This window comes from Gouania willdenowi, chromosome 12, assembly GCF_900634775.1.
Source record: "Gouania willdenowi chromosome 12, fGouWil2.1, whole genome shotgun sequence".
NCBI lineage: Eukaryota > Metazoa > Chordata > Actinopteri > Blenniiformes > Gobiesocidae > Gouania > Gouania willdenowi.
In genome coordinates, this window is record NC_041055.1 from 29639310 (window position 1) to 29667214 (window position 27905).

At 36.0% G+C, this 27905-nt stretch overlaps 1 protein-coding gene across 2 annotated transcripts in view; it reads left to right on the top strand.

Moving 5' to 3' along the window:
- Nucleotides 1-27905, top strand: part of fibcd1b (fibrinogen C domain containing 1b) — a 171570-nt gene that overhangs the window by 36230 nt on the left and 107435 nt on the right. Inside the window, exon 2 of one of the 2 annotated variants that reach the window (XM_028463541.1) lies at nucleotides 14887-14970. The exons of the other annotated variant lie outside the window; for it this stretch is intronic. Within the exon in view, the coding sequence (XP_028319342.1) occupies nucleotides 14887-14970 (84 nt within the window). The remainder of the gene's footprint in view (nucleotides 1-14886; nucleotides 14971-27905) is intronic. 2 annotated transcript variants of the gene reach the window in all.

Consider the following 27905-nt stretch of genomic DNA (forward strand, 5'->3'; position numbering starts at 1 on the left):
ATTGTGAATCGAATCGCATCGGGAGTTGAGTGAATCGTTACATCCCGAGTTATTGTGCATTTTATGTGTGATTTCTTCTTCATTTATATAAGACAGAGAATTTTGTAGTGGATGATTTATTTCTGGTGTCGGTGCCACTTGGATTTATGATAGGAAAGTTTAGTCCAGTGTAGAAACCCATGACCTTAGGAGGTACAAATCTACTGCAGCACAGCCCGCCCCCCCAGAGAGAATGAACATGCAGCACTTGCCACTCGATAGCACTCAGCCAACACCTACACACACACACGCACACACGCACACACAAACACACAGGTTCAAATACATGCAGCCACTCGGATAAACAATACACACTTCAACTGACAAGCACGTATACCCACAAATGGCTTCAGCAAAATACCAAATATCTTATTTGTCTCGCGCCATCAGTATCAAGACCGTATCTCATTTCCAAGGTCAATCGTCAAGATGTTGGGCCTCCCTCGAGTGCCTAAACACAGACAAAGACCTGCACGGGGAAGATGGATGCACAAAGAGAGACAGATAGAGACACATGCACACATATGCATGATGACACACTGAAGTGTGACTTGAGCTACAACCATAAGTCATTCTACGAGGTAGAAAGAGCGTGAAGCCTTAGACACCAGTATCTATAACACACATGTATTATTCATGAAGTCCCTGTATGGTTTTTACATACCAATGTATGCAAATGTATACATTACGGAGAGGCGGCTCTTTATTTCTGCCTGTTAGAGAAAGTGTCTGCCTTCTTATCACACTACAATTAAAATAGCAAGGCTAAGGGGCGGAGATCCATCACGACTCGTAACGAGGACGTGAGCGTGTCTGTGTGTGAAGTGTAGAAAGCGGTTTGTGTGTGTGTGTGTGTGGAGGTAAGTGTGACTATCTTTGCTTTGATATTTGTGCCGGAGCACTTAAACACCCTTTTTGCAGCAATCATAACAATATTTAGCCTGTAATGTAAAATATAAAATAAAAGGGAAACTGAAGAAGGAATGGAGTTGTGGTAAAAAGCCATGTTCAGATGTGAGGAGTCCTCTACAACAAACGTTCAGATTTGTCTAGATCTTTCTTTGATTGTGCTTCAAGATAACTATTGTTGTAATTTGTACTATATAAATAAAGTTCAATTGAATTGAAAATTAAAGCGAGAATCATAATTAGTTCCTCATGTTTTTGTGCAAAGGATTTCTTTTCTTCTGTTTTTACGTTTGTCTGTTGAAGCAAAATCAAAAAAGGTGGTCATCCTGCATTAACCCTCCTATTATTCTTGGGGTCAATTTGACCCCATTTGATTGTCAGTCTGTGTATTGCAATCTGCATGTTCTCTCTCTTGAAAATGTTCTCTAGGAAAAGGTTTACTATCAATGAGGTTTTGTAACAGCTCTTTCACAGCGAAAGTGAAGTACAGAAGAATGTGTCTGAAACTTTATAGTGAATAACTCCAAAATGTTGCAAAAAGGAGATTAAAATAAGTAAGTAAATATGTTTATGAGTGGAAAGGGGGTGTGAGTCGGCGGGGGGTCACAAACATCAATCAATATGGTTCGTTCTGTGAGAGTCATGAATGTGCACCCCAAATTAGAAAATATTTATATAACAAACATGCCTTGTCAACAATTTTCTGAAAATCAGTTTCTGGATGCTAATACCTCTGGGGTCAGTTTGACCCCAAGAGTAAAATGGTGTTAGCAGTAATATTTTCAGGATAATAGGAGGGTTAAAGTTATGCACAGAAGTGTAGATTTAGGTTGCAAACATGATCAATGAGTGTTTGTGAGGATACTCCAATGTATACTTAATTATTTGTTGGCAGATATCTTTCACATGCCTTGAATCAAGTGCATCTGGAACATGAAATTTAAATTTGATTTTATTCAGCGTTTATGGGCTTCAAACACCCGAAAGCCCCATAATCATTTGACCAGGGCTGAGGCTATATTACAGTTTTTGGGCGAGTATGAAGTCTGCAGCAATCTGCTCCAGTTGAGGACTGACAGCATGGTAGCCGCTATTTGGCAGTAAAGTTTGAGTATGTGAGACATTTAAATCTACTGCATGCCTGCTATTGAAGCAACCAATTTTCCCTCTCTGTGTTTTTATTTTCCATCGTGTTTTTTTTGGTTCCTCTACGTAACAAAGTAAAGTTACTGCTAATTATCTTCCACTCTCCAACTTGTTTACTGGCCAAACAACAAATTTGTGCATTAGCGCTACCAGCGAATAAATTTGTTTTCCAACCGAATCCGTTGCTTCTGTAAGTGTGAGTGTGATGTGCAAACAACTTGTTTGACATATTATTCCATCCCATCCCAACCTTTAGACATCATAGTAAAAGCTGCTAAAAACAGTCTGTCGAGGTGTCTTGAAAGGATTGAGAAAATCTGTAAAGCCAGCAAAATTTCAATAGTAAGACAGCTTTTGTCTGCGATACAAAGAAGGTAGAGAATGTTTTTCAATGAGAAAGAAAGAAAACAGTCTGCAGAATTACCCATATTTAAAAATAGAACAAAAATTTGTTTTTCTTAAAATGCTGTGATTTTAACAAATGAAGCAAATCTATTGTAATTAGAAGCAACCACTCAGTTGTTTGGGGCCAGGAAGCTCTTCTTCTTCTTCTTCTTCTTCTTCTTCTTCTTCTTCTTCTTCTTCTTCTTCTTCTTCTTCCTCTTCCTCTTCCTCTTCTTCTTCTTCTTCTTCTTCTTCTTCTTCTTCTTCTTCTTCTCTTCTTCTTCTCTTCTTCTTCTTCTTCTTCTTCTTCTTCTTCTTCTTCTTCTTCTTCTTCTTCTTCTTCTTCTTCTTCTTCTTCCTCTTCCTCCTTCTTCTTCTTTTTCTTCTTTTTCTTTTTCTTCTTCTTTCTCTTCTTCTTCTTCCTCCTCCTCCTCCAAGGAAATCCTACTTCCAATGTTCGAACAATCACCAAATTTTGCACAAAGTTCCAGTCCCATGCCAGATTGACACAGCTGCCAAAACAGGCCAATGGTCCCAAAGGTGGCGGTTTAGCAAAGCCTCTGACATTCAATATCTTGGAAATTTACAACAAATTGGCCATATTCATTCTACATTTTCATTTAGCAGACACTTTTGTCAAAATCTATGTACGACACAAGCAAGAATTTAGACTACAGGAAAAACCCTTTGCAAGTGTAACAAAGTGCTTCAAGTTTGCTTGGCCCCAGGTGCTGCCATCTAGGACTAGAAGAAGTGAGTTTCAATATCAACAGTGTCATTCATCGTTCAACAACACTTCAACATTCTCAGAGCTAAATCTTCACCAAGTCTAGGACCATGTGACTCATTTTATCCCTGAGGACAAAGAGGAGAAGGGACATATCGAGTGCCTAAGTGTTCCCTGAACAGTTGAGTCTTCAGACGTCTCTTAAAAGTAGAAAGGGATCGAACGGACTTGGGTAATTCATTCCACCATTTGGGAACAACAGAGGAGAAGAGTCTAGCTATAGATTTAGAGCAGTGCTGGGCTGGAAACATTAGGCGTCTTTCATAGGCAGAGCAAAGCATTTTGATTTTTGCTATCATGCTTTTTATTAACTTATGGAGCCAATAAATCATTAAGAACAAATGACCAATATCTCCAAGCTGTCTCAGTGCATTTTGTGTATTGTCAAATTTTTGTCTTAGTAACTCTATTTTTGTCTGCTGTATGGAATCTGCATTTGTTGCATTCTAACAGCAGCAGCAATAATTATTTACACCGCTTTTACCCAAAGGCGGAGTTTGAGATAATTCAAAAATAATTAATAACTAGGGATGTCCCAGTACAACTTTTTCACTTTCAATACGACACCGATATTGCGGCTTTGAGTATTGGCCGATACCGATGTTTATACGATACAATATCAGCACGAATCATACATACTTTAATTACTTATTTTGTAGTGTGGAATGTTAGAAAAGGCTTGATCAAGTGATGTTACTCAAACAGAGAACAATAGTCAGCAAGAGTAGGTATTTAACCTTCATCATAATATCTACAGTATTCTACAATTGAATAAATATAATATATATCCGAATTTTTAGATGTAGTCCGATAAAATCCGATATTTGTTTTCTGGCTGATATTGGACCGATATCCAATATCAATATCTGATTGGGACACCCCTATTAATAACATAATTGCTAATGTTGGCTACAAAATTTAGCATGGACACGTCGTTAGGTCAACGTCCACTGTCCTGAATACGGGTTAACTCATGTTCTCACTCATTCACTCTTAAGGGATTAAATGCTTCTCAAATACAGCAGCATATTACAAGTATCATATATCATTTGAAAACTTAGAATTTTCTGTTTTTACTCATATAAAAAAAATAAAATAAAATATAATTTCTTCTTCGTTTTTGCTGCAGTACCATACATGAACTGCTGGGCACATAACTCAAGCACCAAAAAATGACTTGTATTTTTAAAAGAACAAATACATGAATATATATTTTTTACATTCACTGTGTTTTATGGCACTATTTGTACATTATGTACATTAGAATTGTATTTTTTCAAAAGAATTTTGGAAAACTGTAATGGAAACTGTAATGGAATGTGTTGTATGCTTTTACCATTTATACATTTTTAAAGATGCGTTAGGACCTAAAATGTGTCCAGATTGTGTATTTGAATGCCCTGCAAAGATACTTCTATTAAAAACTCTTACAGTACTGAAGGTTGTTTGTTTTTGTTGCTATTCTACTTCATAATCATTCCAAAGAAAGCTTATTACACCTCTTAACAATTCTTGGCTTTATAATCGCATCTGTGGTGATGCGTTTTTGCATTCCAGTGTGTGTGTAAGTCTCAGGGACGATGGGTGACAGGCTCACTGGCCATGTGTCGCATTGGATTCAAGGACAAGCATCGGAGGGTAGAGCGGGTGATTTGTCTCGTAGGATGAACTCGTCCCTACTGGTCCTCTAAAGACCTCTCTTTACCATGCTTTCTCAGCACACTTGTCTTATTTTGAAGGTGAAGAACATTTCTCTCTGTTGTTTTTTTTGCATGCATTGATTTCAGCTGATGCAGCCCATTGTGTCTTCTAGATTTACAGTTGGTAAAGTATGCGTACACAAGGACAGACCCAAACATAAAACAGAAACACACAACACGCAGACAGTGTGCAATAGTGCACCGAAAGTAAGTTGTAAAGTCACAAATAGTATAATGGTGGAGTCATTGGAATTCACACCTGAATGATAACACTGATGTCACCAATAGTTTTTGTGCTTTGTGACATTTTTTTTACGTTGTAATATAAAGCATAAAAACAAAGACCTTTGCCTTCATATCAACGGCGATATTACTTGGACCTTTCTGTTTATGTTAAGATATCAATCCATAAGTACTGTACACATCGGGATTAAGTCTAAAAACTCATCAGCCTGTCCTCTGTGCTTTGAAATGTGTTAACTAAGCATATATTCATAGGACAAATACAACAAAGTAGTACGGTAATAGAAACCTAATAATTGTGGCAGCTCGAGAAAAAATATAGAAACAAAAAGCAAACAACACCTTTGAAAAGCCATTGCCAACTCCTTTAAAACAGGAAGAAACCACCATTAGCAGTAAACTCGGATGTGGCTACTCTGCCTCAAACATTGGGATTAATGTAGAGCAGTGTTTCTTAAATGGGGGTACGTGGACCCAATGGCACTACAGGGGGTACTTAAGAGAGAAAGTGGAAAATTAACAAATAGTGTCAGTCTTCTTCGCCATTATTGTAAATGATAAAAACTATAGAAATAAATCTATTCAGGAGCCACTCACAGTCATTTTTTTTTCAACCTTGGGGTTGGGTCCCCATGTGGCGTCGCCTGAAATTTCTGAACAACTAAGATATAATACTGTAATTAAAAAGTCTAAAACAACACAATCTTAAACAACAATAGTTCTACACTTTCACTTTGTGAATCTTGTTTAACTAAAATGCAAAATGGGGTCATGATCCAAAACAGGAACCACTGCACTAAATCATTTCCACTCATTTCTTTTTTTTTTTTTTAAATGTGTGTTATCACTCATTCATTCCATCATTATGCTCTATAGTTGTTTTTAAATAGTTTTCTAAGCAAATTTGTTGTCGTCAGACAAAGTGGGTACTACAGAAATTACAGAAAGGGGGGACTTGAGCCAAAAAGTTTGAGAACCACTGATCTCGAGTAAAGAGGCAAAATGACATGATAAAAGGATTAATCCACATATCCACATATTACAATCTGTTTAGACCAGAAATATCAGATCAGAAATTATTACCAAGGCAGTTTAGCGGCACGCTAGCCTGGTTGGGAGTTGAGAAAAGTTCCAGTAACACCTTCAACCTGGGACAGGCAGGTACATAATACAAAAAATAACTCCTGAGCCAAAGTTACATGAATATTTTTGCAGTGTGACAGGAAACATGGGTGCCAAAAGAGATCCCACCAACAAAGCAGGAGCAAGCTAACTTTACCTAGACGTCTACTGCCCTGGGTTTGAACTCTTCCCTTTTTTTGCTGTTACAATGTCTGAAAGACAACATTCCCTCAATATGAGTTTGGGAACTTTTTTCTATACTTATTCACAATGCTCAGTTGAAAAGAAACTGATAAGGAAGTGCAAATAGAATATGGATGGTAAGCCAAAAATGAGGGAGAGAACAGAAGAATTGCTATCTAATCATAGTGTCTCTCATAATTACTAGTTGTGTGCCAGTCGGAAAGAATCCAGAAAAGGGCTTAGCACTTCTCTCAGACACCAGCCATGCAAGGAATTAACTCTTTCAAGTGGGTAAAAAACAGATATGCTGGCCACCACATTTTCCAAGGCGGTGTCCTCTAAATTACCCCTGAATCTCTGCAGTATGCAGAAGAGGATATTGACAGCAGTCGCCTTATCAATTTCTGTCGTCTGGGCAACAAACTTTTAATGCAGTTATGATGGAGATGAAGGTTAAGCTCAAATTTTGTCTAAATGCAGCGAGCATCTTGCTTTTATTTACATAGATTAAACACCAGAAAAGAATAATAATGATGCTTTCTGACAGGATAAAAAGATACTAATGAGAGAAGATAGTAAGTACCTTTCTGTGTGTGTTCTCTCTCTAATGATCTCAAAAGACCTCTGCACCAAGGTTTTTTAGAGGACGAACCATGTGAGAACTACATCAGCTGCTAATGAATGTGCATCCAGTGTTTTCCAATTGATTTGCTCCTTGACTATTGCTCTTCAAAAAGTTGAGAGCAGATAAACAAGTGTATCAAAGGGCTCTGCGAGTAATTGACCAATAACGACATCCATCGCACCCATTCATCAGTATTTTCAAAATCCTATCATGGTCTTCACAGTGCTGAAGAGAAATACAACAATTTGTCATGCATTTATACCCACCCAACATGTTATAGGTACCACTAGCTCTGCATCGTATACACAAGCCTTTGATTACTGACATTTTTCCAGAACCAGCAGAAATGACGATCTTGCACTTTTATCTTCCTTTACATCCTAAGAACCCTGTTCCTGCTTCACATCTTCATCATCCTTTTAATCGTTTTTTTTTGTAAACATTGACCCCAACAGACTGGAAAATACTGTCAAAGCTGCAGTCTTTGGTTTTGTCACTCAAATCATCTTCTTATTCTAAAGGTGCGTTCACACCAAATGCAAATTCAGCGACTCTGGCGACTTCATTACTTTTAAAGTCAATGTAAATGATTCAACGTCAAGCAACCTCCCGTCAAGCAACACAGCTCACGCAATCCGAGTCGCTGGAAGTTGCTCAAAGTTGAAAATTTAGAACTTTTTAAGCGACTTTGGGTGACGCTGTCGCAACATCCATTCGGCAAGGAGTTTGACTATGTTCAAGCGACTCATCACAGGTGATTTAAGCAACCATAGTTGCTGAAGTCGCGATCAGTGTGAACGCACCTTAACACAATAACGTTAGGGACACAATAGCTGGTTGACGACCAACAGTTTCAAGGTTTTATGGGACTTTTTGTGATGATGGATGGATGTTTGAACATATAAAACATGGATAAAACGTTTTGCCTAATATGGCGTTGGCGGCACAGTCTTTATCTAATTCCAAAGTGACTGCTACCCCATATTTTCTTGTTACTGGTTTAGCATTTATTACTAATTTTAAACAGTATTTTATGGAGCTAGAACTAGATGTTAAAGTGTTTGTTCAGTCAGTTGGAGATGCATCTGTTGCTTTTGATTTTTTACTACATTCATTTTTAATTGTCAAGGATTTGCTACAGACAATTATTTTTTTTAAAACTCAAATTAAAATATGAAAAGTGATTTTTTTTTGAAAAATTGGTTACAAGTTTAAGAATTGAGGCCAAATTATTGCCTGATTTACAATTACTTTTGTTTGTATTAATACTACACTGACTTTGGACTTTTATTTTAATTCAGGGGCCAAATGCAAAGTAGTTTGATCTCAAGTGGGAATAAGTAACAAATATCAGTCCCAGCAGGATTTTCTCTTTCAAAGTTCATTGGTTTTGCAACCAATTTTTATTTGATTTGGGGAAATTATAAGAAATCATTTCAGGAAAATTCAGTTCTTTGAACAATTTAAGATTTAAAATGACTACAGTCATGTGGAAAAAAGCATGGGAAAATTGTGATCCTCAAAATATTGTGGAGTTTCAATGAATGTGTGTATTTAGAATGGTTGAGATATCTACAACTGAATTATTTGGTAATTTGGACAGTAACTAATGTTTCTTCTGTCTTTTTTTTTCTTTTAACTTTCTTTTGCGGGCCAAATTAGATGGTCTAAAGGGCCAGATTTGTCTCCTGGGCCTTGAGTTTGACACATATGCTCTCATAAGATATGGGAAGAACTATATCCTATGTATCCCATTTGTTTTTGTCTTTTCTTCATTAACTTTTATTCTTACAGCCATGAATATTTGTAGTATTTGTATTTTTACCTCTTGTGGTGCTTTTTTGTTTTTTTGTTCCCTATTTAGTAGTCTGCAATTTCTATTAAATGATTAGTAAGCCCGCGAGTGAATGTATGCAAAGCCTCAACTTCATCAGCTTCGTGAGCTTAAACAGCTAACTTTGCTAAAGTCCTGGTCACTCACACAAAAAACACTATCTTTTGAACCCAATTCAAACAATCCACACACTTTTTGATAGTTCATGCGTTTTGTAGTGACACACATGCACTTTGATTCAAAGTGCATGCACATGAGCCTCTACTGTCTTTAGAGACGTCCCTCGTCAGATTGGAAGGTCCAACCAATGAAAAAACCAAATATTCTATTAAGTGTAAATCCTCTCTGCTGGTGCAGCTTGTGAAGTCAGATTAAGGACTGGACAAACACTGCCAAGCAAGTCATGCCCACACTGGGATCAATGCCAACAAGAAACCCCACTGATGTTTGTGTGTTGCTCCAACGCATTTTTGTGTAAAACCTGCAAAGCACCCCAATGAGAGCATTAGCTGTCCTAGGGATGAACAAACTGAAGCTCTGATACATGCTGCTCGCTGTAATGGGAAAAGCAGAGTGTCAGGGATGTGAGAGGGATGCAGCTGCAACACCAACCCATGCTACCTCTATTTTCCAGATGATAATGACACACAATGCTTCATATTCTCAACTGAGTTTGTTCATACAAAAGCGTATTGCATTCGCTTGAAAAAAAAAATAAAAATTGTTTTTTCTAGATAATTGATTTTTTTTGTTTCATTTTTCGGCCTATTTTTTTCTATTTTTCTGACTATTTTTTCCCATTTTTTTAGTGTAATTTTTCTGTTTTTCAGAGTATTTTTTTTACATTTTGAGTATTTTTTAATGTTTTTCGGAGTATTTTTTCCCTATTTTTTGGACAAGTTTTTAAAAAAATTTTTGGACCAATTTTTGTTTTGTTTTCCAGAGGAATTCTTTTACTGTTTTTTTTTAAACATTTTTTTTTTTTTCTAGTTTTTCTTAGTATTTTTTTTAACGTTTTCTGAGTAATGTTTATTGTTTTTCTGAGCAATTTTTCAGTTTTTCATAATAATTTTTTAGTATTTTTTTCTTAGTATTTATGTAATTTTTTTACATTTTCGGAGTAATGTTTTATGTTTTTCTGTTTACCCTTTTTTTTTTCGACTATTTTTTAAATGTTTTTTTGAACTATAGTTTTTTGTTTTTCCGAGTGATTTTTTTCTGTTTTTCTCAGTAATTTTTTGTTATACATTTATACATATATAATTTATGTTCACACCTGTGCTGTACTTGTTTTTTAAAGACATATATTTTTATTCCTGCTTGTTTTACTCGTACATCCAACAGTTGTTTAGCTTAGCCCGAATCACTGGAGTGTGTTTATTTAGAGCTGGGTCTGTGTAGCTCGTCTGTACTGCAGGCACAGACATCTGCGATGTTTTAGGCTGAGCATAGACATAGATTTCCATCGCTGACCTGAAGGCTGCTCATTAGAATGCGGAACACCTCCCCTCTCTCTCATCCCCCTCATCCCACCTCCCCCGCCCTCCTGACACCCCTTAACTTAGCTCTCTTGTGTTGCTTTCTTTGATTTCTTTTTTTTTTAAATCTCCTTTTCATACATGTTGAAAGAACTGCCAACAATTATCGGGTGAACGGTGAACGTTTAATAATACGCAGCCACTGATGCTCTTTTGGCACTTAGCTTTGGTTGTTTTTACAATTATTCTTTGCCACCTTTGTTATGGCTCAGTCAAAATTAATTAATAGTTTTTTGTTGCCCATCGCAACAATTTAATTTATGTACTCTTCTTATCATAGAAAGAGAGTACTGAGATCTCTTCAACATCCTTTTCAGCTGATATTTTCTTTTTCATAAATATGTTTTGGTGATGCAATAGAGTCTCAAGAAATCTAAGAACGTCTATCCCATAATTTGACTCGACTTTCTTCGCCACATTTTCACAATCTGCAGAAAAACAGTGTTTTTTGTCAATTTCGTAGATGCAGTGACTTTGTTGAAAATAGAAAAGGTTTCATCACAAGTCTCGCCAACACTCCTCACCACACAGCAATAGTTGAAACAAGCACATTTTAGATAAAACAAAGACAGCAGCTGTTCAGGTGTCTTCACACCAAACATAACTTTAGCGACTTTAGTCGCTTAAATCGCCCGTGATGAGTCACTTCAACATAATCATGCTTTTTCCTCCCTTCATCTACACCAGTGACGTGATGACCGGGGAAGCATCACGCGAAGCCGCTTCGAGCAACTTCCAGTCACTCAAATTGCACAAGTCGCGTTGCTTTACGTTGCATTAGTTATATTGATTTTGAAGGTTATCTTGTCGCCAGAGTCGTGTTCTTATTATTTCCTGTTGTTTAGTTTTTCTATTATTTGTGATTTCTGTCTTTGTGTGTTTTTCCGTTTGAAAAATGTAAATAAATCATACATAAAAAAAAAAAAAAGATTGGTGTTCAGTGTGAACGCACCTTTTCAGTGTTTAAAGTACAAGTAAAATACACATATTTCATCCAGACAACATTGAGACGTTGGTAATTGGTTTTTATCAATGGTTTATTGACTCTGTAAGTGAAAACTTGTAAAAATGAAATTGAAAATGTTGTAAGGAATTCAGTTCTTGAGGTAAAATGTTGATATTTTTCTAAACATCATCTATGCTTACTACAAGGACAGATGTGCAAAAATCGTGGGAGAAGATACGTTTAATACGTTTCACAATTTTCAATAAAAACAGAGTGATGGACTCAATAGTAATTTCCAAATAGATTTAAATGTACACAGTATTGGCATACAATTTTAGTGAAAGTTGCAAATTTGTTGCACATATGGTTGTTGTAAATTTTCTAAAATTTGGAACTTTAGAGGCTTGCTGTAGCGCCACCTATAGGACTATTGAATTGTTTTTGCAGACGATGCAATCTCGTATAGAGCTGGAGCTTAGTGCAAAGTTTGGTGATTGTTTGCGTATCGAAAGTAGGATTTCCTAGAAAGATGATGAGGATACAGGATAGTGATACTGTAGGTTCCCAGGAGCTGAGGCTGCCTGACCCCTAAATATATATAACCTATAGTTCTTACAATAGATTTATAAAATGGTATCATGTTATTAGTATCACTTTCGTTAACCCTCCACACATTTTACTCTTGGGGTCAATCTGACCCCAGGGATATTTGCCTCCAGAAAAATATCAGAAAATTGTTGACCAAATTTTTGTGTCAGGCACTGTGTTTTTTTGTTGAATCTATAAATAACCCCTCGATAATGAAACCTTGACCTGTTCTCTAGCGCCACCATCAGGTCAAACTTTTAAATAATTAGAATTAATTTATCTTGAATAGTTTTCATCCAAATCTTCTCAAATTTACTGACAACATTAATGACCACGATATGAACCCAGACCAGTTTTTTCACAACTTAAACAACCTGGGGTCAAAGTGACCCCAAAGGAACAACAATGCATTCAATATGCATTCAGCATATTGGAAAATTATAATGAAAATGTTAATGCTAAATCAATTGTAATCCATCAAATTGGTTTGAAATATGAAATATGAAGCAAAACAAAAGGCAACTATTATTTTTTGAATGACAAAGAAAGCCTTTGTTTTTTCCTCATTTAATGGTAGAAAAGTTAGTTTGCGACCACTTTACAAAGATCACTGACATTGCTGTAGATGCTGTAAATAGCATCTTTCCTCTCACTTACATTTATGTACAATGGTTGTGAAACTATGCTTCTATAGCAGCAATCTGGTGCATTAATTTTAAATGCTTCCATTTTCTATTTGGCAGTGGTGCTTTTGCTTGCGTGCCTTTTGTGTTGGCGTTATTGTCCCCTGCTAATTGAGCAATTCCACGATGGGAGCAGCGGAGCTTAAGGTCATGGAATGCAATGCTTTTCTGGAGCAGTTAGAAAGCTTCTGCTTTCATAATTAGTCTTTTGCTTTTATTAGTAAAGCTGCTTCATCTACTCGCACGTTAATGCGCGTGCACACACACACACACACACACACACGTGGGTGCGTAATATTTGGATAGTGTATGTGAACACCCACGAGCACCTACAGGGGTGGGTTTTAGCCTGTGCACATTTAGCGTGAGAGTATCCACTCACGCTAAATTAACTGTTCTTTTCCCAGGTTTTTATTTTATTTGCAGTGGGAATTAAACGTTGTGTTCAGAGTTTTGTCAAAATATCAGAAATTATTTGTTAATCTGCAACCGTTGTGTAGATGTGCACAAATGAGTCATTCCAACACATTTTCAGGACATCTCACGCACTCCGGTCTCCAAATATTGTGAAACTTTTACCAATTGTTCCTTAATTATTCAATAGGCACACTGGGAATGTTTGGTGTGATTAGATAATACTTAATGTTACTAGTGAAAAAAGTAATAAACAATAAATGATGATAAGACACAGAGGCAAAGCTACAATGGCCCCATATAAAGTTATTTTTAATATTTGCAAGTGGTAAATAACCCAAAGTTGTGGTTCAAAATAAAAAGGAAGATGTCGCATACAGAAAAAAGTGTTTTATATCCCAAGAAAGAGTAACCTTTTTACTATAAATTAAACCAAAAATCATACTTTTTTTTCTTACATTCCACATGCAGTTATAGGCCAATAAACATAGTAAAATAAATTTACAAAAAATTTCGATTTCAAAAGCGTGTCATCCAAGAACCAATGCATATATCTAGCTAATCATTCGTGATGTGAACAGTATATGTACATAGCTCAAAACTGACCAAAATTCAGGGAGCTGAGGCATAGGTTAAGTTGTATATTGAAGGACCAAACATGTAACCCCGACGACCGTTTTTCCAATTTTGAGGAGCTGGCATGTCCACCAAAAAGGATGTATAGCAGATATTTTTGTATATTCTCAGAGAGTAGGTGGACCTGTATTACTGTACCAAATTTCAGTTTCCAATGTGATGTAGTTCCTGAGATATTGGAAGCTGAAAATGGAAGAAGCACCCACGAAAGTCAACACATCCCCTGACTAAATTGGCCATTTCTCAAAAAGCCTTAATTCAATTAAACCTAAGATTTATAGTTTGTCCATTTAATAATCACAGAACAATTGGTAAAAAATATCCTAATTTTTTGTTTTAATTTATAGTATAAAGGTTAATCTTTCTTGGGAAATAAAACATTTTTTGTTTATGCGACTTCTTGTCGCGTGTCACCACAGAACCAATGCATATATGTGACTAATCATTAGTGATGTGAACAGTCTATGTTCATAGCTTAAAGCTGATCAAATTACAGGGAGCTGAGACATATGCTAAGTTGTTTATTCTAGACCCAAACATGTTCCAGACCCAAACCCTGACAAACTATTTTCCATATTTAAGGGCCTGTCATGTCCACCAGATAGGATGTATAGCAGATGTTTTTCTATATTCTCAGAGAGTAGATGTAGCTGTATTATTAAACCACATTTCAGTTTCCTATGTGGTCTAATTCCTGAGGTATTAGAAGCTGAAAATGGAAGAAAAATAAAGACGAGCGAAAGTCGACACCCCCCCCCTCACTAAATTGGCCATATCTCAAAAAGTATTCATCCATCAAACTAAATATTTACACTGTGCCTATTGAATAATGATGTAACAATTGGTCAAAAATTCTGAATTTATTGAAATGGAAGTGCGTGGGTCATTTATGAAATGACATGGAATGATCCAGATATTGTCTATCACTCGTTTGTGTTGTAGTTTGTGACCTAATGCACATAATATAACACTACAATAGTCAGATTTGTCTCCTTATACAGGATTTCTGTGCCTTTTATGCATGTGTGTGCGCATGTGCTTGCATGCTTTGCACATGTCACTTGAACCAACACCAACACTGGTGGCCCTTGTGTGTTTGTCCCATGCAGACGTTCTGTGAATGTGTGCCCAGCTCCTCCCAGCTCAAACATCGCTGGTCAGATTCAGAAACAGCCAGGGAAACCCCTGCCAAGGTAAGGCCCCTGTCTCCCAGACAACACATCCTTAGAGCTAGAAAATTCATAAAAATACCCAAGTAAAAGTATGAATACAATAACTAAAAAATAACTTTGGTAAATGGTAAAGTCCCCTATTAGAAAATAACTTGAGTAAAAGTCTTAAAACTGATCTCGGTACATGAAACATATCAAAACAGCTTTACTTTGGTCTCCTCTTTGTTCATTTCACTTTTTGATGAATGAAAAAGACATGGTATGACAAAGATACAAAAAACACCTGAGAAAACACAAACCGTTAGCGAATGAAGTGTCTGCCTGAGATATTGATTGATATTTGCCTGTAAAGAGCAACTCCTTCATTTTCAGAAACTACTAGAATTTCACCGATAAAGCAAATATTAGCTGAATTTTTAGTCTTTTTAATGAACATATTACAGAGATACTCTGGCATTTTGATGAGTTTGTAAAACCTGGCCAGACGTTTTGAACAAGACGTGAAAAGAGGTAAAAGGTGACATATGGTCACCCTATTTAACAATAACTGCCGAGTCAGCATGTTGTTTTCCGCCGCCCCCGAGCATCCCATTGTCGCCGTTACCTCCAATACACACCGAACTGGAAGTTGTTTTTTCTCGTGCTCTAGGACACGCCCTTTCCAGATGAATTATATTCATATTTTAATTTGTAACGAGGTGGCAAAATAAAAGTAACCCAGTAAAAGTAAGTTTAGAAAATAAAAAATAATAATAATAATTAAATAGTAGAATAGTAGAATAAAAGTAAAAGTGCTGATCAAAAAACAAACAAACAAAAAAAAACACTTTAAAGTACAAATCATCAAAAAAAAAAAAGAAAAAAAAAACTACTTGCGTATTGTAACAATTAGGGATGTAACGATTCACTCAACTCCCGATACGATTCGATTCACGATACTGGGTTCACGATACAATTCTCTCACAATTTATTTTAAAAAATGGGACTGTAGACAAATGACTGAAAAATATTCCTTTATTTTTTGGGGGAAAATACTGTACAATTTTCCTTTTATTTTTCATTGTCAAAAGAATCCCCTTGATAAACTATTCAAAAAAATGCAATTTAACTACAAATAAATCTTGGAATAATGCAAAGAAGAAGCCTATTAATTTAAATTCTGGTTTTATAGTAAACAATGCAAAACTGCATAATAGTTCTTTTTCTTTTTAAAAGTGCAACTGAAAATGTATTTTGTGCCTTAACAATTGGACTTTAAAAAAAAAAAAAAAAACAGTCATTTCACTGTATTTACGTCAGATCGTTGTTTGGACCAGCAGAGGGCGCTGGTACCCCAGTGGTCGGTTGGCATGCAGATATTCTTGCAGTGAAGAAGAGATGCTATGCTAGCAGACAGAGCTAATAGAAAACGTGACTTACAGATATTCACGTAATATTACAGATATTATTTCAGTGCTAAAGGAGTAAAGAATCATTTATGAACATGTTTAAGAGTAGAAGGTGGGCAGAAAGAAAGTAGTAGCAGATTCTGCCTGCCGCCAACACTGTGATTCAATTTTCAGAGTATCGATGTGAATCATGATACCTATGAATCGATTTTTAACTGCCTTACAATTAATTGTTGCATCCCTAGTAACAATGTACATTTACATCGTTACTATATACCTCTACTTAGAGCAGAGGTGTATACCGTATGTTGTTAATATCTTACATTCTAAATGCTTTTAGGTGATATGAAGACACCAGATACTTTTCATGGATGCATCAAAGGGCAAAGAAAGAATGTGGTTTAACCAAATTATTTTCTCACTTTTATTCTGAACAAAAAACTATGATCAACTTGATGGTCAAAGTGCAGATTTGACTTTCTAAAATTGCAGATTTCACATTAAATCACATGTTCCAGACAGGTGCCAAATCTGGCCCTTTAGACTAGAGCATCCAATGTGGCCCTCAGGAGAAAGTAGAAACAAATAACAGAGAAAACATGAATCATTGAGTAAATTACTTATTCCATTGGCAGATATCTCAGCCCCATCCAAATACACACAATCAATAAAACTCCACAATACTTACCAGGCATCATGTGATGACAGTCATTTTTAATCACAAATTTTTGAAATAACTCCTAATTTTTTCAAAATCGATCCTCAAATTATTCCATAAAATTTCCCCAAATGTATTCAAAATTGGTTACAGAATAACCACATTTTAGTGAAGATTGTGCAGGGACTGATGTCTAGTCTATAATATCTCAGTTTCCACACGCCTATATCACATTAAGGCGGTCCATTTTAATCTGAAATTTGTAGAAAACGTTCAATATTGCTCTCAAATAATCATTATTATTCAATAATGAAGGAGATTTCAGTGAAGATCCTGCAGGGACTGATATCTGTGATATTATTCTTCTTCTTCTTTGGTTTAGCTGCATGGTAATCCGATCCTTTGTTGTGAAAAAAGAGAAATCTGTGCAATTAATTTTTATTTTTGTCTGTGCATTATATATTTCATTTGATATTTTTCATTTCAAGTTTTATACTCATCTAATTGTTCTTGGTAATGTCAAAACTACATAGATTTATTCCTGTCATCAATAAAAATATACACGTTTAATTTAATTTAGTCAACACTGTGAAGTTCACCTGCAGAAGGTTTTTATTTTTCTATCTACTTCCTGTTTTCATACATAAGCTAGCGCATACATAAAGACCACAAAGTAGCACCAATGGCACGTCCCTCAGGGATTAGGCTCTGCAGGATTCTTGGAAATGATTGGCATGATTGCAGCAGCAGCACCAGGAAAAGAAGCTTGAGTGCACAAAGGCATGTGTGAAAGGATTTGAATGTGAACGTGATGTTCTGGTTGAAAATCAATGATGGATCGGTGAGGAAGAAATCATGATTTTGACGTGTTTTATGCATTTTTGATCAATACATAGGAATTAACGCACTATTATTTGTCTTCATCTTGCGGTTTCTTGACGTCTGTAGAGTTACTTTGTATTCTAATAGACGACATTTATTGTTTATACAGTAATTAACTAATTTATTCGACTACCTGTCAGAAAAAGAAGAAAACGTATAGTACATCATTTAGATATATTTAAAAAAAAACTTGTTTAAAACTAAAATAAGTTGTTATTTATTTGGCAAATAACAACCTGAAACCACAAAATAGTTCTTTTTATACCCAAATTTGAGCCCAGCTCACTGGGTTTCTCTGAGAAGTCAGAAATTAAACTGTAATTAAATTAAATAAATCAATAAACTATAATTAAATAAAACAAATAAAAAAACTTAAACATAGCATAAACTATAATTTTTTTCCTAGTAAAAAAACTACTGTCTGCACTCTTTTAGTGTATTGTAGATGTATTGTGTACATCATGTGATCATATTATATATATATATATATATATATATATATATATATATCTATACACCAACAACTATATATTCATACATTCCATCTTGCAACAATTAATACAATGTCCTTTTCTTACTGTAACTGTTTTACATTATTGTTACGTCTTCCACCATAATTATCCACATGTATTAAAAAATATATATATATATATAATAAGCACTTGTTTGTAGTGTGATTTAAATGTTAGATCATTCCAGTGTTGAGAAGTCAGAAATGAATCAAGCATAACATAAACCATCCACTAAAACTTGGAGTATTGGAGTATTAAGCAAGAAGTTCATTATTATCTGTGCCATAGTATATAGTCATCTAAAAGATGTAAAACCTTGTATTAATCTGAAATAAAATGGTTTAAAAGTGACCAAAAATGGTGCAAAAGGGTGAAGAAATAGGATTTTAAAAACCACAGAAATTGGTTAAATGTTGCAAATTAGAGTTGCCAAAAATGGACAGAAAAAGTGGAAAAAAGGGTTCAATATTGACTTAAAAGTAGGAATAATTAGTTTAAACTGGCAAATAATGGGCATGACAAATCATGAATGTGATTAAATTGGCGTAAAATAAGCATGAAATATGGTGAAAAGAGGTTAAAAGTGACAATAATGGCTCAACATATGCAACATTAGGTTGGAAAAGTGGTGGAAAGGGGTTAAAAGTGCCAAAAAGAAAAGCCCTTGAAATCTGATTGAGAAGTGGCAGTGGTAATGTAGCAAAAATATGGTAAGAAAAACAAATGAAAATAAGTTAAAATGTGTTTGGTGTAGCTGCAGAAAAACGGGCTGAAATAGTTTCAATTGTTATTTTCTTGAAGGCATCTGGCGACGCCTTTCCAGTGTCTCACGATCCTAAGATTGAGAACCCATGATCTAGGGCAGTGGTTCTCAAACGTTTTTAGCTCTCGTACCCCCTTTCTCTTATTTCTGTATCCAAGTACCCTCTTTGTCCAACAACATTTTGCTCAGAAATCTATGAAACAACAAATCTAGATCATAATTATGGAATGAACGAGTGATAACACGCATTTAAAAGAATCTCATTTTGTAAATAAGTGGATGGAAACAGTATTTATTGCCTCCTGAATAGATTTATTTCTTTCATTTCCAGTCATCTCCCTCCTGATGTGGGACTAAAACTGACACTTGTATTTTCACTTCATGTTCTAATCAAGATCATTTCTATCATCATTTTGTGTGTTTTTGGTGTCGTTTGTGTATTTTGTTGTTGTTTGTCTGTTCTTTTCATTTTTCTGTATATTTTATTATTATTTTTGTTTTTTTGTTTTTTGTTGCCGTTGTTGTGTGTTGGTGTTATTTAAATTATTCTCTGTGTGTGCTCTTGATGTCATTTGGTTGTTTGTTGTTTTGTATTGTTATTTTTGTGGATTTTGTTGTGATTTTCTGTTTTCCTTCTCATTTAGTGTGTATTTTGTTGTTTGTCTGTTCTTTTTATTATTCAGTATATTTTTCTCCTTTTCTGTTTGTTTTTGTTGTCGTTTTTTCAGTTGCTGGTAATATTTAGTATTATTATCAAATTTAATCAAGAGATAAACATTCTAAAACCCCATATTTTTATTGATTTCATTTGTTAATTCCCCCCCCTCTGTCTCTCTCCCCTGCAGTGCCATCGTGTACCCCCATTTGAAAACCCCTGATCTAGGGCTTCCATCTGTCAGGAATCGTCCACAGGAAGTCAACATCCCTTTTCCGTCCATTTTCTGATCTCATCTGAATCCCCCGTTGTTTCCTCAAACCCTGTAGAGTCACGAGTTGAGACGGTAGAGATTTAGAAAATGAGCCACTAATTACTGAGTTATCTCCTACTGAGAAACTCATTTCACCAAAAAGTGTCTGAGAGGCTGCTTTAAAGCCATTGTCGGTGTCATTACCCCAGTGCGAGGTTGGAGCACATCGTCTTTTCTTCTGGGATCAAACAGACGGTCCTGGAAGTCTTTATTTGACTTTATTATCTGACTTAAACGTGATCTTTGTATCACAGCAATATGGTGTAATCTGGTTTCCCAGGTGACGAAACACGGCCTATAGGCAATCTGGTAATTAGCTGTGTCTATATGACGTGTGTAATCAGCCTGTGTTTCAGCATTACTTTGTATTCTAAAGTGATCCCTAGCAGCCTTAAAGCATAAATAATTTCTGCCGACACCTTAAAAGAAGACAACTGGTTGTCGTAATATCGACAGGATGTTGGAGAACACCTTGTTTGATCGATATGTGACACTATTTTTAATTAAATCGCAGCCTAATTGTTGTTGATTTCCACATCTCTAAACAATTTCAATGTACTTATGCAAAGAAAAAGGTTATATCTTATTAATTATACTCCTGTTCCTCCTACGCTACAAAAGAATACAAATGTAATACAAATAAGAACAATGCATTCCTTTCATAATAAATATCAACTATACAATTGTTTACAGTGTTATTTAAAAAAAAAAAAAACATTTGTCAGCCCGTGGATTTCTTAATTATTATTATTGTTTTTTTTTTAGATTTCTAAAAACATAATGTAGGAATGGGCATGAATTGCTTTCTGGGGAACAAAATGATCATTAAAAACTGTAAATTGTTTGATATTCCAATATTGAGCAGTGAGGAAAGCATTTTGTAGAAACTTCTCATAATTCAGTTTGTTTGAGGAGATTTGATGGTTTGCTCATGCGATTTTCAACTTAGCCATAGTCAATATGGGTACCTCATAACACAAATTGGAGGCTGGTGGACTTCTCCGTCTGCTGCACAACATTTAATAATGTAGAAAACAAAATGAACAAAGAAAAATTTGTGATTTTTTATATTTTGATTTTTTTTAAACAACTTTAAAACCTAATGATATTTTTTCCCCTAATTGAATGTGGCTGTTCCGTCAGTTCCTGTAACTTTGCTCTTATTAGTCCTTGAAGAACAGGCAGATTTGGAGAGAAACGTTCCTATTGATCTGTTGATGCAGATTGTCACGCACACGCTCGTATTTGAACTTTGTGCCATCGCTGCGTAAATTGAGCAGCTGATCAGCTGATTCTGGCCTGACGCTCCTGCCATCGACCCTCTGCATCGCAGCCACACGCGTCACCCCGGCTGTCCAGCTTTTTCTCTTCTTCATACTCTTCATTTTCTCATTCAGTGGCTGTCAATATTGACAATTTTTTTATTTGAATTATTTTCTGATACTAGAAAGGTTAACTGGAGTCTTTTTTTCTCATCTCCGCTGTGTTTTGTGTCAACATTTACTGCAGCTGATCTCTGCGTGTGTGTTAGCACCTGCTCGTCAGTTTTTTTCCGGTGCTAAAACAATCATTGAAAACAGTTCCAGGTTTCATCAATCACATTGTGCCCACTGCATTCATTTATTCGCATTTCTTCCCCCCATTTTTTTGCGGCCCTTATGAGATCTGCCTGCTTTACATATTCATCAGAGGGAAACACTCTAAATGGATTGAGGGCGCATTGTGACATGCTGAAGATGCGCAGTCCTGATTCTCTGGGGTTTGTGCCCCTTATTAGAGCGTGGAGTGACCTTTGCACGTTTTAATGAATCCGCCCCTTAGTTTACGACATGACACAATAGACATAGGGTCGCCATATGATATGATATGATTTATTTTGGGGGAAAAAAAGATCAAAAGCATGAATTAGAGTTGGAAAAAAAAAATCCTTATATTTGACTTTAACTCTGGACCAGGGACGGCACCACACCAAAGCAAGGGGAAGCTAGGGAATTTATGTAGCCTCAGTTAAGGTCTTTGAGCATTTTATTTAATATTTGTATTATTGATTTACTGAGTTCAATAACATTAAAAAGTTCCAGAGTAGCTGTTCTGTTCCAATCCTTGTACCCCATTCAATGGGGTGCTACAATGTGTGTGTGTGTGTGTGTGTGTGTGTGTGTGTGTGTGTGTGTGTGTGTGTGTGTGTGTGTGTGTGTGTGTGTGTGTGGTGTGTGTGTGTGTGTGTGTGTGTGTGTGTGTGTGTGTGTGTGTGTGTGAGGGGATGGGAGGGGCAGAGAAGTATTTTTCGCGCATCATTTTAGGATTCACTTGCAGTCCAATGCAATGAATAATTTTGTGATAAGGAAAAAAAGAGTTCCCCTCCCTAGAAAATGAAGACCAAGAGCCGGTCTCCCAGGGGCAGTTTTTCCAGCATGCAGAGCATTAAAACATACCTGAGAAACCAAAAGCTAAACCCTCGACTCAGCAATTTTTCCTGCCTGTCCATACATACTGAAACAACAATAGACACTCGTTCTCCTATAAAACAATTAGGATGAGTTGGTTTTTTCCTGACGTTTTGCATTTTGGATTTATTGTCTGCTTATCGGCAGGTGTTGAATAACTTAGTCACTTTTGCACGTTAACTTCTTTGTTGCCATTGCCTTGTGGTCACTTGTATTATGCTTAACTAATTCGTGAAATATTCTTTGACCAATTTCAGTTAAAACTACATTTATATATAACATGCTGTGTTGCACAGCTTCTTTTATTTTGAAGAAAAAATGAGACACTCCTTAAAAAGTAATAGTATTAAAAAAAAAAAAAAAAAAAACTCAGCACCCCCACATATCAATCCCACACCCCCTTAGCACCGGGCGCCGTGCCTGCTCTGGACATACTTTTGGGATTAGCTTTTCAAATAAAAATAATAAAATAATGCAAGAAAAACAATTGAGTTATGTTATTGAATATCTGGCGTAGTGCCTGTGATGCTCCCGCTGACGTCTTAGCCCGTTGGCGACAGACATCAGGGAAGTTCTAGAGTTACACTGCAGCGAATCTGCAACATGAAGCCAATGTAGACACTCACTAGCTCGAGCAGAGACTGAACACACTGTGTGAGAGCAACTTACACACACAGTCAATGTGCTGCATGACAAGCACATGAAAAATACTGGTGGATATGCATCAGGACATCTTATAATTAAAAAAAAAAAAAAAAAAAAAAAAAAGCCTGGCGTGACTCTGCACTCCTGAAGCTGTTTCTCTAAGAGCAAAAAACAGATATTTAGTTTGAGGATTCTGACAACAAAGCAATGCTCCAATTTTTCCACACGTGTATTATGTTTATATGGGTCATTGTTTTGTTTCCAAGTATTTTGAAGTATGGGCTGTGTTAAAAGCATGTCTGCTTAGTGTTAGGGCTCGAAATGGCATAGATTTCTGTTTTTCATTTTTTTCTATATGTGTGCCTTAGTGTTGATTAGAGACATAAATTCAAATAAAACAAAAAAATAAAACGTAAAGCCTGGCAAGACGATTTCTGCATATTTTGAACCTGGTTCAGTCCTAATTTCTATATTTTACACGGGCTTGAGTCGGTTTTGAGCACTGCGCAGTAGGGATGTAACGATTCACTCAACTCCCGATACGATTCGATTCATGATACTGGGTTCACGATACGATTCTCTCACGATTTATTTTACAAAATGGGACTGTACACAAATAACTGAAAAATATTCCTTTATTTTTTTGGGCAAAAAAACTAGAAAATACTGTATGTTTCCTTTTATTTTTCATTATCAAAAGAATCCCTTGATAAACTATTCAAAACAATGCAATTTAACTAAAAATAAATCTTGAATGAAATAAATAAAGAAATAATACAAATGAAGAAGAAGCCTATTAATTTAAACTCTGGTTCTATAGTAAACAATGCAAAACTACATAATAGTTCCTTTTCTTTTTAAAAGTGCAACTGAAAATGTATTTTGTGCCTTAACAAGAGGGCGCTGGAAACCCAGTGGTCGTTTGGCATCCAGATTCTTGCAGTGAAGAAGAGATGCTATGCTAGCAGACAGAGCTAATAGAAAAACGTGACTTTTACAGATATTCACGTAAAATTACAGATATTTTTTTCGGTTGTAAAGGGGTAGGGAATCATTTATGAGCATGTTTAAGAGTAGAAGGTGGCCAGAAAGAAAGTAGTAGCAGATTCTGCCCACCAAGTACACTGCTGAACAAGAGAAGGGATAAATATATATTGTAAATATATATACAGCCCTCTGCTGTTTAAAAAAAGTACTGCGATTCAATTTTCAAAGTATCGATGTCAACCGTGATACCTATGAATCGATTTTTAACTGCCTTACGATTAATCGTTACATCCCTACTGCACAGTGAACTTGCTATGGATGATTTTTGATTAGCGCGAGAAACATGCACAAATTAATGTTAAAGAGGTGAATCGAAGGCTAGTCTCTAGAAAACAAATTATAATAAAAAGCGTATAAACTAGGGGTGGGACTTTATTGTGTTAATTGCGATCAATTAATTACAGAAGAAAAAAAAAGCACAAAATACACTCCAAACAGCGCTGAACTTTTTGCATTGCACGAGTTCACGGGATATACCAATAATGCTGATGCACGGACCACAACACAAGAAACAGGAGAACCAAAGGAGAAGTTGTTTCTGTGCTTTGTGGTCGTTAATTATAGTGTAAATAAACACACCGAATGAAAACAAGCCCAGTTAGCCTCTGCTAGCACCTCAATGCTAAACGTGTAGCAGCTAACACCGCAATGCTAAACATGTAGCAGCTAGCACCTCAATGTTAACATGTAGCAGCGAGCAGGGACAACGGTCCCAGTGGAGCAGACAGTGTCTCCAATCCACACTAGACACTCAGACAGGGTTCAGAGCCAAAATGAATAAATCCATCAGTGACAAATGAACAAAGTCAGTGATAAATGATTGTAGTGGACAGTCGACCACTCTTGGTGGTAGAGGATGTGGGCGGGGCTAGAAACTCTGCTACAGATAGCATCATTTGACCCAACTTATCAACATCTATGTTGAAAGAATTTTTCAAACTAAATTAATCAGCCTAATCAGTTGTTCTGTTTATTTAATGATATCCACATATATTCTAACAGTGTCCACTTCTCTGGAATATTTTGTACTAAGTGCTGTTGTTTTTTTTGTTTTTTTGATACCCAAAAACAGTTCAAAAAAGAAGACAGTTTTTTTTTTTTTTTTTTTTTTTTTAGAAAGTTTACAAGAAATCCTGAAAACCATTAATACGTTAGTGCTTTGTGAACAATGCGATCCTAATATTCTTTATTCATATTACACGTTATGTTAGCACTCAGTGATGGAAATAATAAACACTGTTTTGTTGTTTTAGCTCATTTATGGTTTTCATCGATTCAGTCACATATTCCCTTTAATTTAAAAAAGTTACTTCTCGTGTCAAATATTGTTATACAATTAATTTGGATTAATTGAGATTAATTATTACAAAGTCTGTAATTAATTAGATTTTTTTTATTTTTAATTGTGTCTCAACTCTAGTATAAATGACTTATCCTAGACTTGTTCTTTTTTTTTTTTTTTTTTTTTTTTTTTTTAGACTTGTTCTTGACCTGTGAGATTTCTGAGAGATTTTGTTGTCGTAACAAGAAAATCCAATAACCAAATAGTTGAGATATATTTTGCCAGGTCACATAGCACACACACACACACGCGCACGCACGTCGTAAGCCCATACTCTGTCATCAAAACATATGCTTACATTTTATGGCTCTTTGCTTGTGAAGTCTATAGGGTGGAAGGAAAAAAATGAGACTATGTCCACATTCAACCCCCACATGAACTCTTTTGAATCCATTCACCTGCCGTAACGATTGGACCAACGGGACCACAACATAAGCTCCAATCCACACACCTCCAATTGAAAACTTTGTGTCAACATATCAACACTGCAGGCTAATGATTAGCATCCGTATGGGTCCCACGTGAGCGTCTTATACACAACCCCGGATATTTGCGCCAGCAAAACTTTTTATTTGCTCTTTTTAAAGACTGTGGGTAAACAGAGTTGATGGGAGTACTTCCTGCCTGGCACAATTGATTTTCTTCACATTAAAGAGCTATAAACCTATGTCGTAAAGCAGACCATTAGCTGTCTGTTAGTGCACTCTTTGTGCTCGTACTGCCAATTTACATATTAATGCGCTCACTCGCTCACTGTTATGAAGAAAAAACAAATTCACATGCATCAGCCCACGTATGCACACACGGAGAACAATTATCGGTAAAAAATGTGAGTAACGGAACCCTTTCTAATGTATTTAGAGGTGGAATCTATAGGAGGCGGCCATTGGAATCCATACAGTGCTGGGCTATGCACTCTATCACTCCATCTCCTGGACTGAATGGAAAAAAATGGGGGCTGCTGCTCTTAAAAGGGGGTCATTATATAAACATTTCACTGTCCAGTTAATGGAGACTGTTACTTCTTCTCCTCTTCAATATCATTCACTACATGTTGTCTTTCTGTATCACTTTATCTCACTCTGGGAATGGTATTATCCCCCCCCACCCTTCATTTCAGAAGTGGAACTTTTAGATCAGGTTTTCAGACAGACTGAAAATTGCAATCTAGTCTAGAATATGTGATTGGTGCTGCTTTGATGACATCGTTGGGCAGGCATGGCATCATCTGGAGTTTGACTTTCTTAACGGTGCAGGGAATGTGTGTTCTTCACTACTTTGTGCTTCGATCACAGAGTAGACCTGAAGCATTTGTATATCTTATTTAATGTTGTATTTTTAGATAAAGTTGGTGAATCCAAGGCTAGCCTCTAGAAATACATTATACAGTATTTTTAAAAGTATACACTTGGGCTGTAAATGTATTGCATTAATCACAATTTATAAATTACAGAAAAAAGCAGTGTCGAACCTTTCTCATTGCACAAGTTCCCGGTATACCCATAATACTGATGCACAGACCAAAACACAAGAAACGGGAGAACCTTAGGAGAAGTTGCATCTGTGCTTCGTGAGCTTTAATTTCACAGCTCCAGCTTCTGTGACTCTCACTGGTCTAAATGTTTTAAAGATTGAACAAAATCACATGTTATATATAGATATATCTCCGTAATCCTCAGAAACTTAGTTAAAACTGTAGCCAACCCACATTCAGAACGAAAGACCACAGCACACACACCAGGCCAATATGTTCAAAGAGGGAAAAGTCGACAACTCCACAAACTCGGGTTTTCTCACTGCTGTAAGTCACAAAATAAACACAGAGCTCGATAACAAGAGCTGAATCCACCGATATAGAGGTCGGTTATGTTACGTTCCAAAACAATTCCACAAAATTACAAGATACAAACTTACTGCAGTTAATATCCCTACATTAGTTCAATTATTTCTGCTTTTGTAGCCTTCCCTACTGAGAATTGGCTTTATATTTGATGTAAATCTCTAGGTTTTTTTTTTGGGCGGATTACTTTTTTTCTGTATTTAAAACATGTCACTCAGTATCATACATTTCTAAAATTTCACTTTATCTATAACCACTAAGGATCCTATTTCAATCGGAAGAAAAAAATTGCCATGTAGAAGCTTTGAAAAATGTTATTTGTTATGGGTATGTGATTTTCGGGGGAAAAGAGGCTTAGGGTGAAAGAGGTTAACAAAAAAAAAAAAAACATGGGATAGAAAACAAAATCCCAGTCGTGTGCAAATTGTGCAGGAAAGAGTTTGCCAATCACCGGAGCTCTTTTG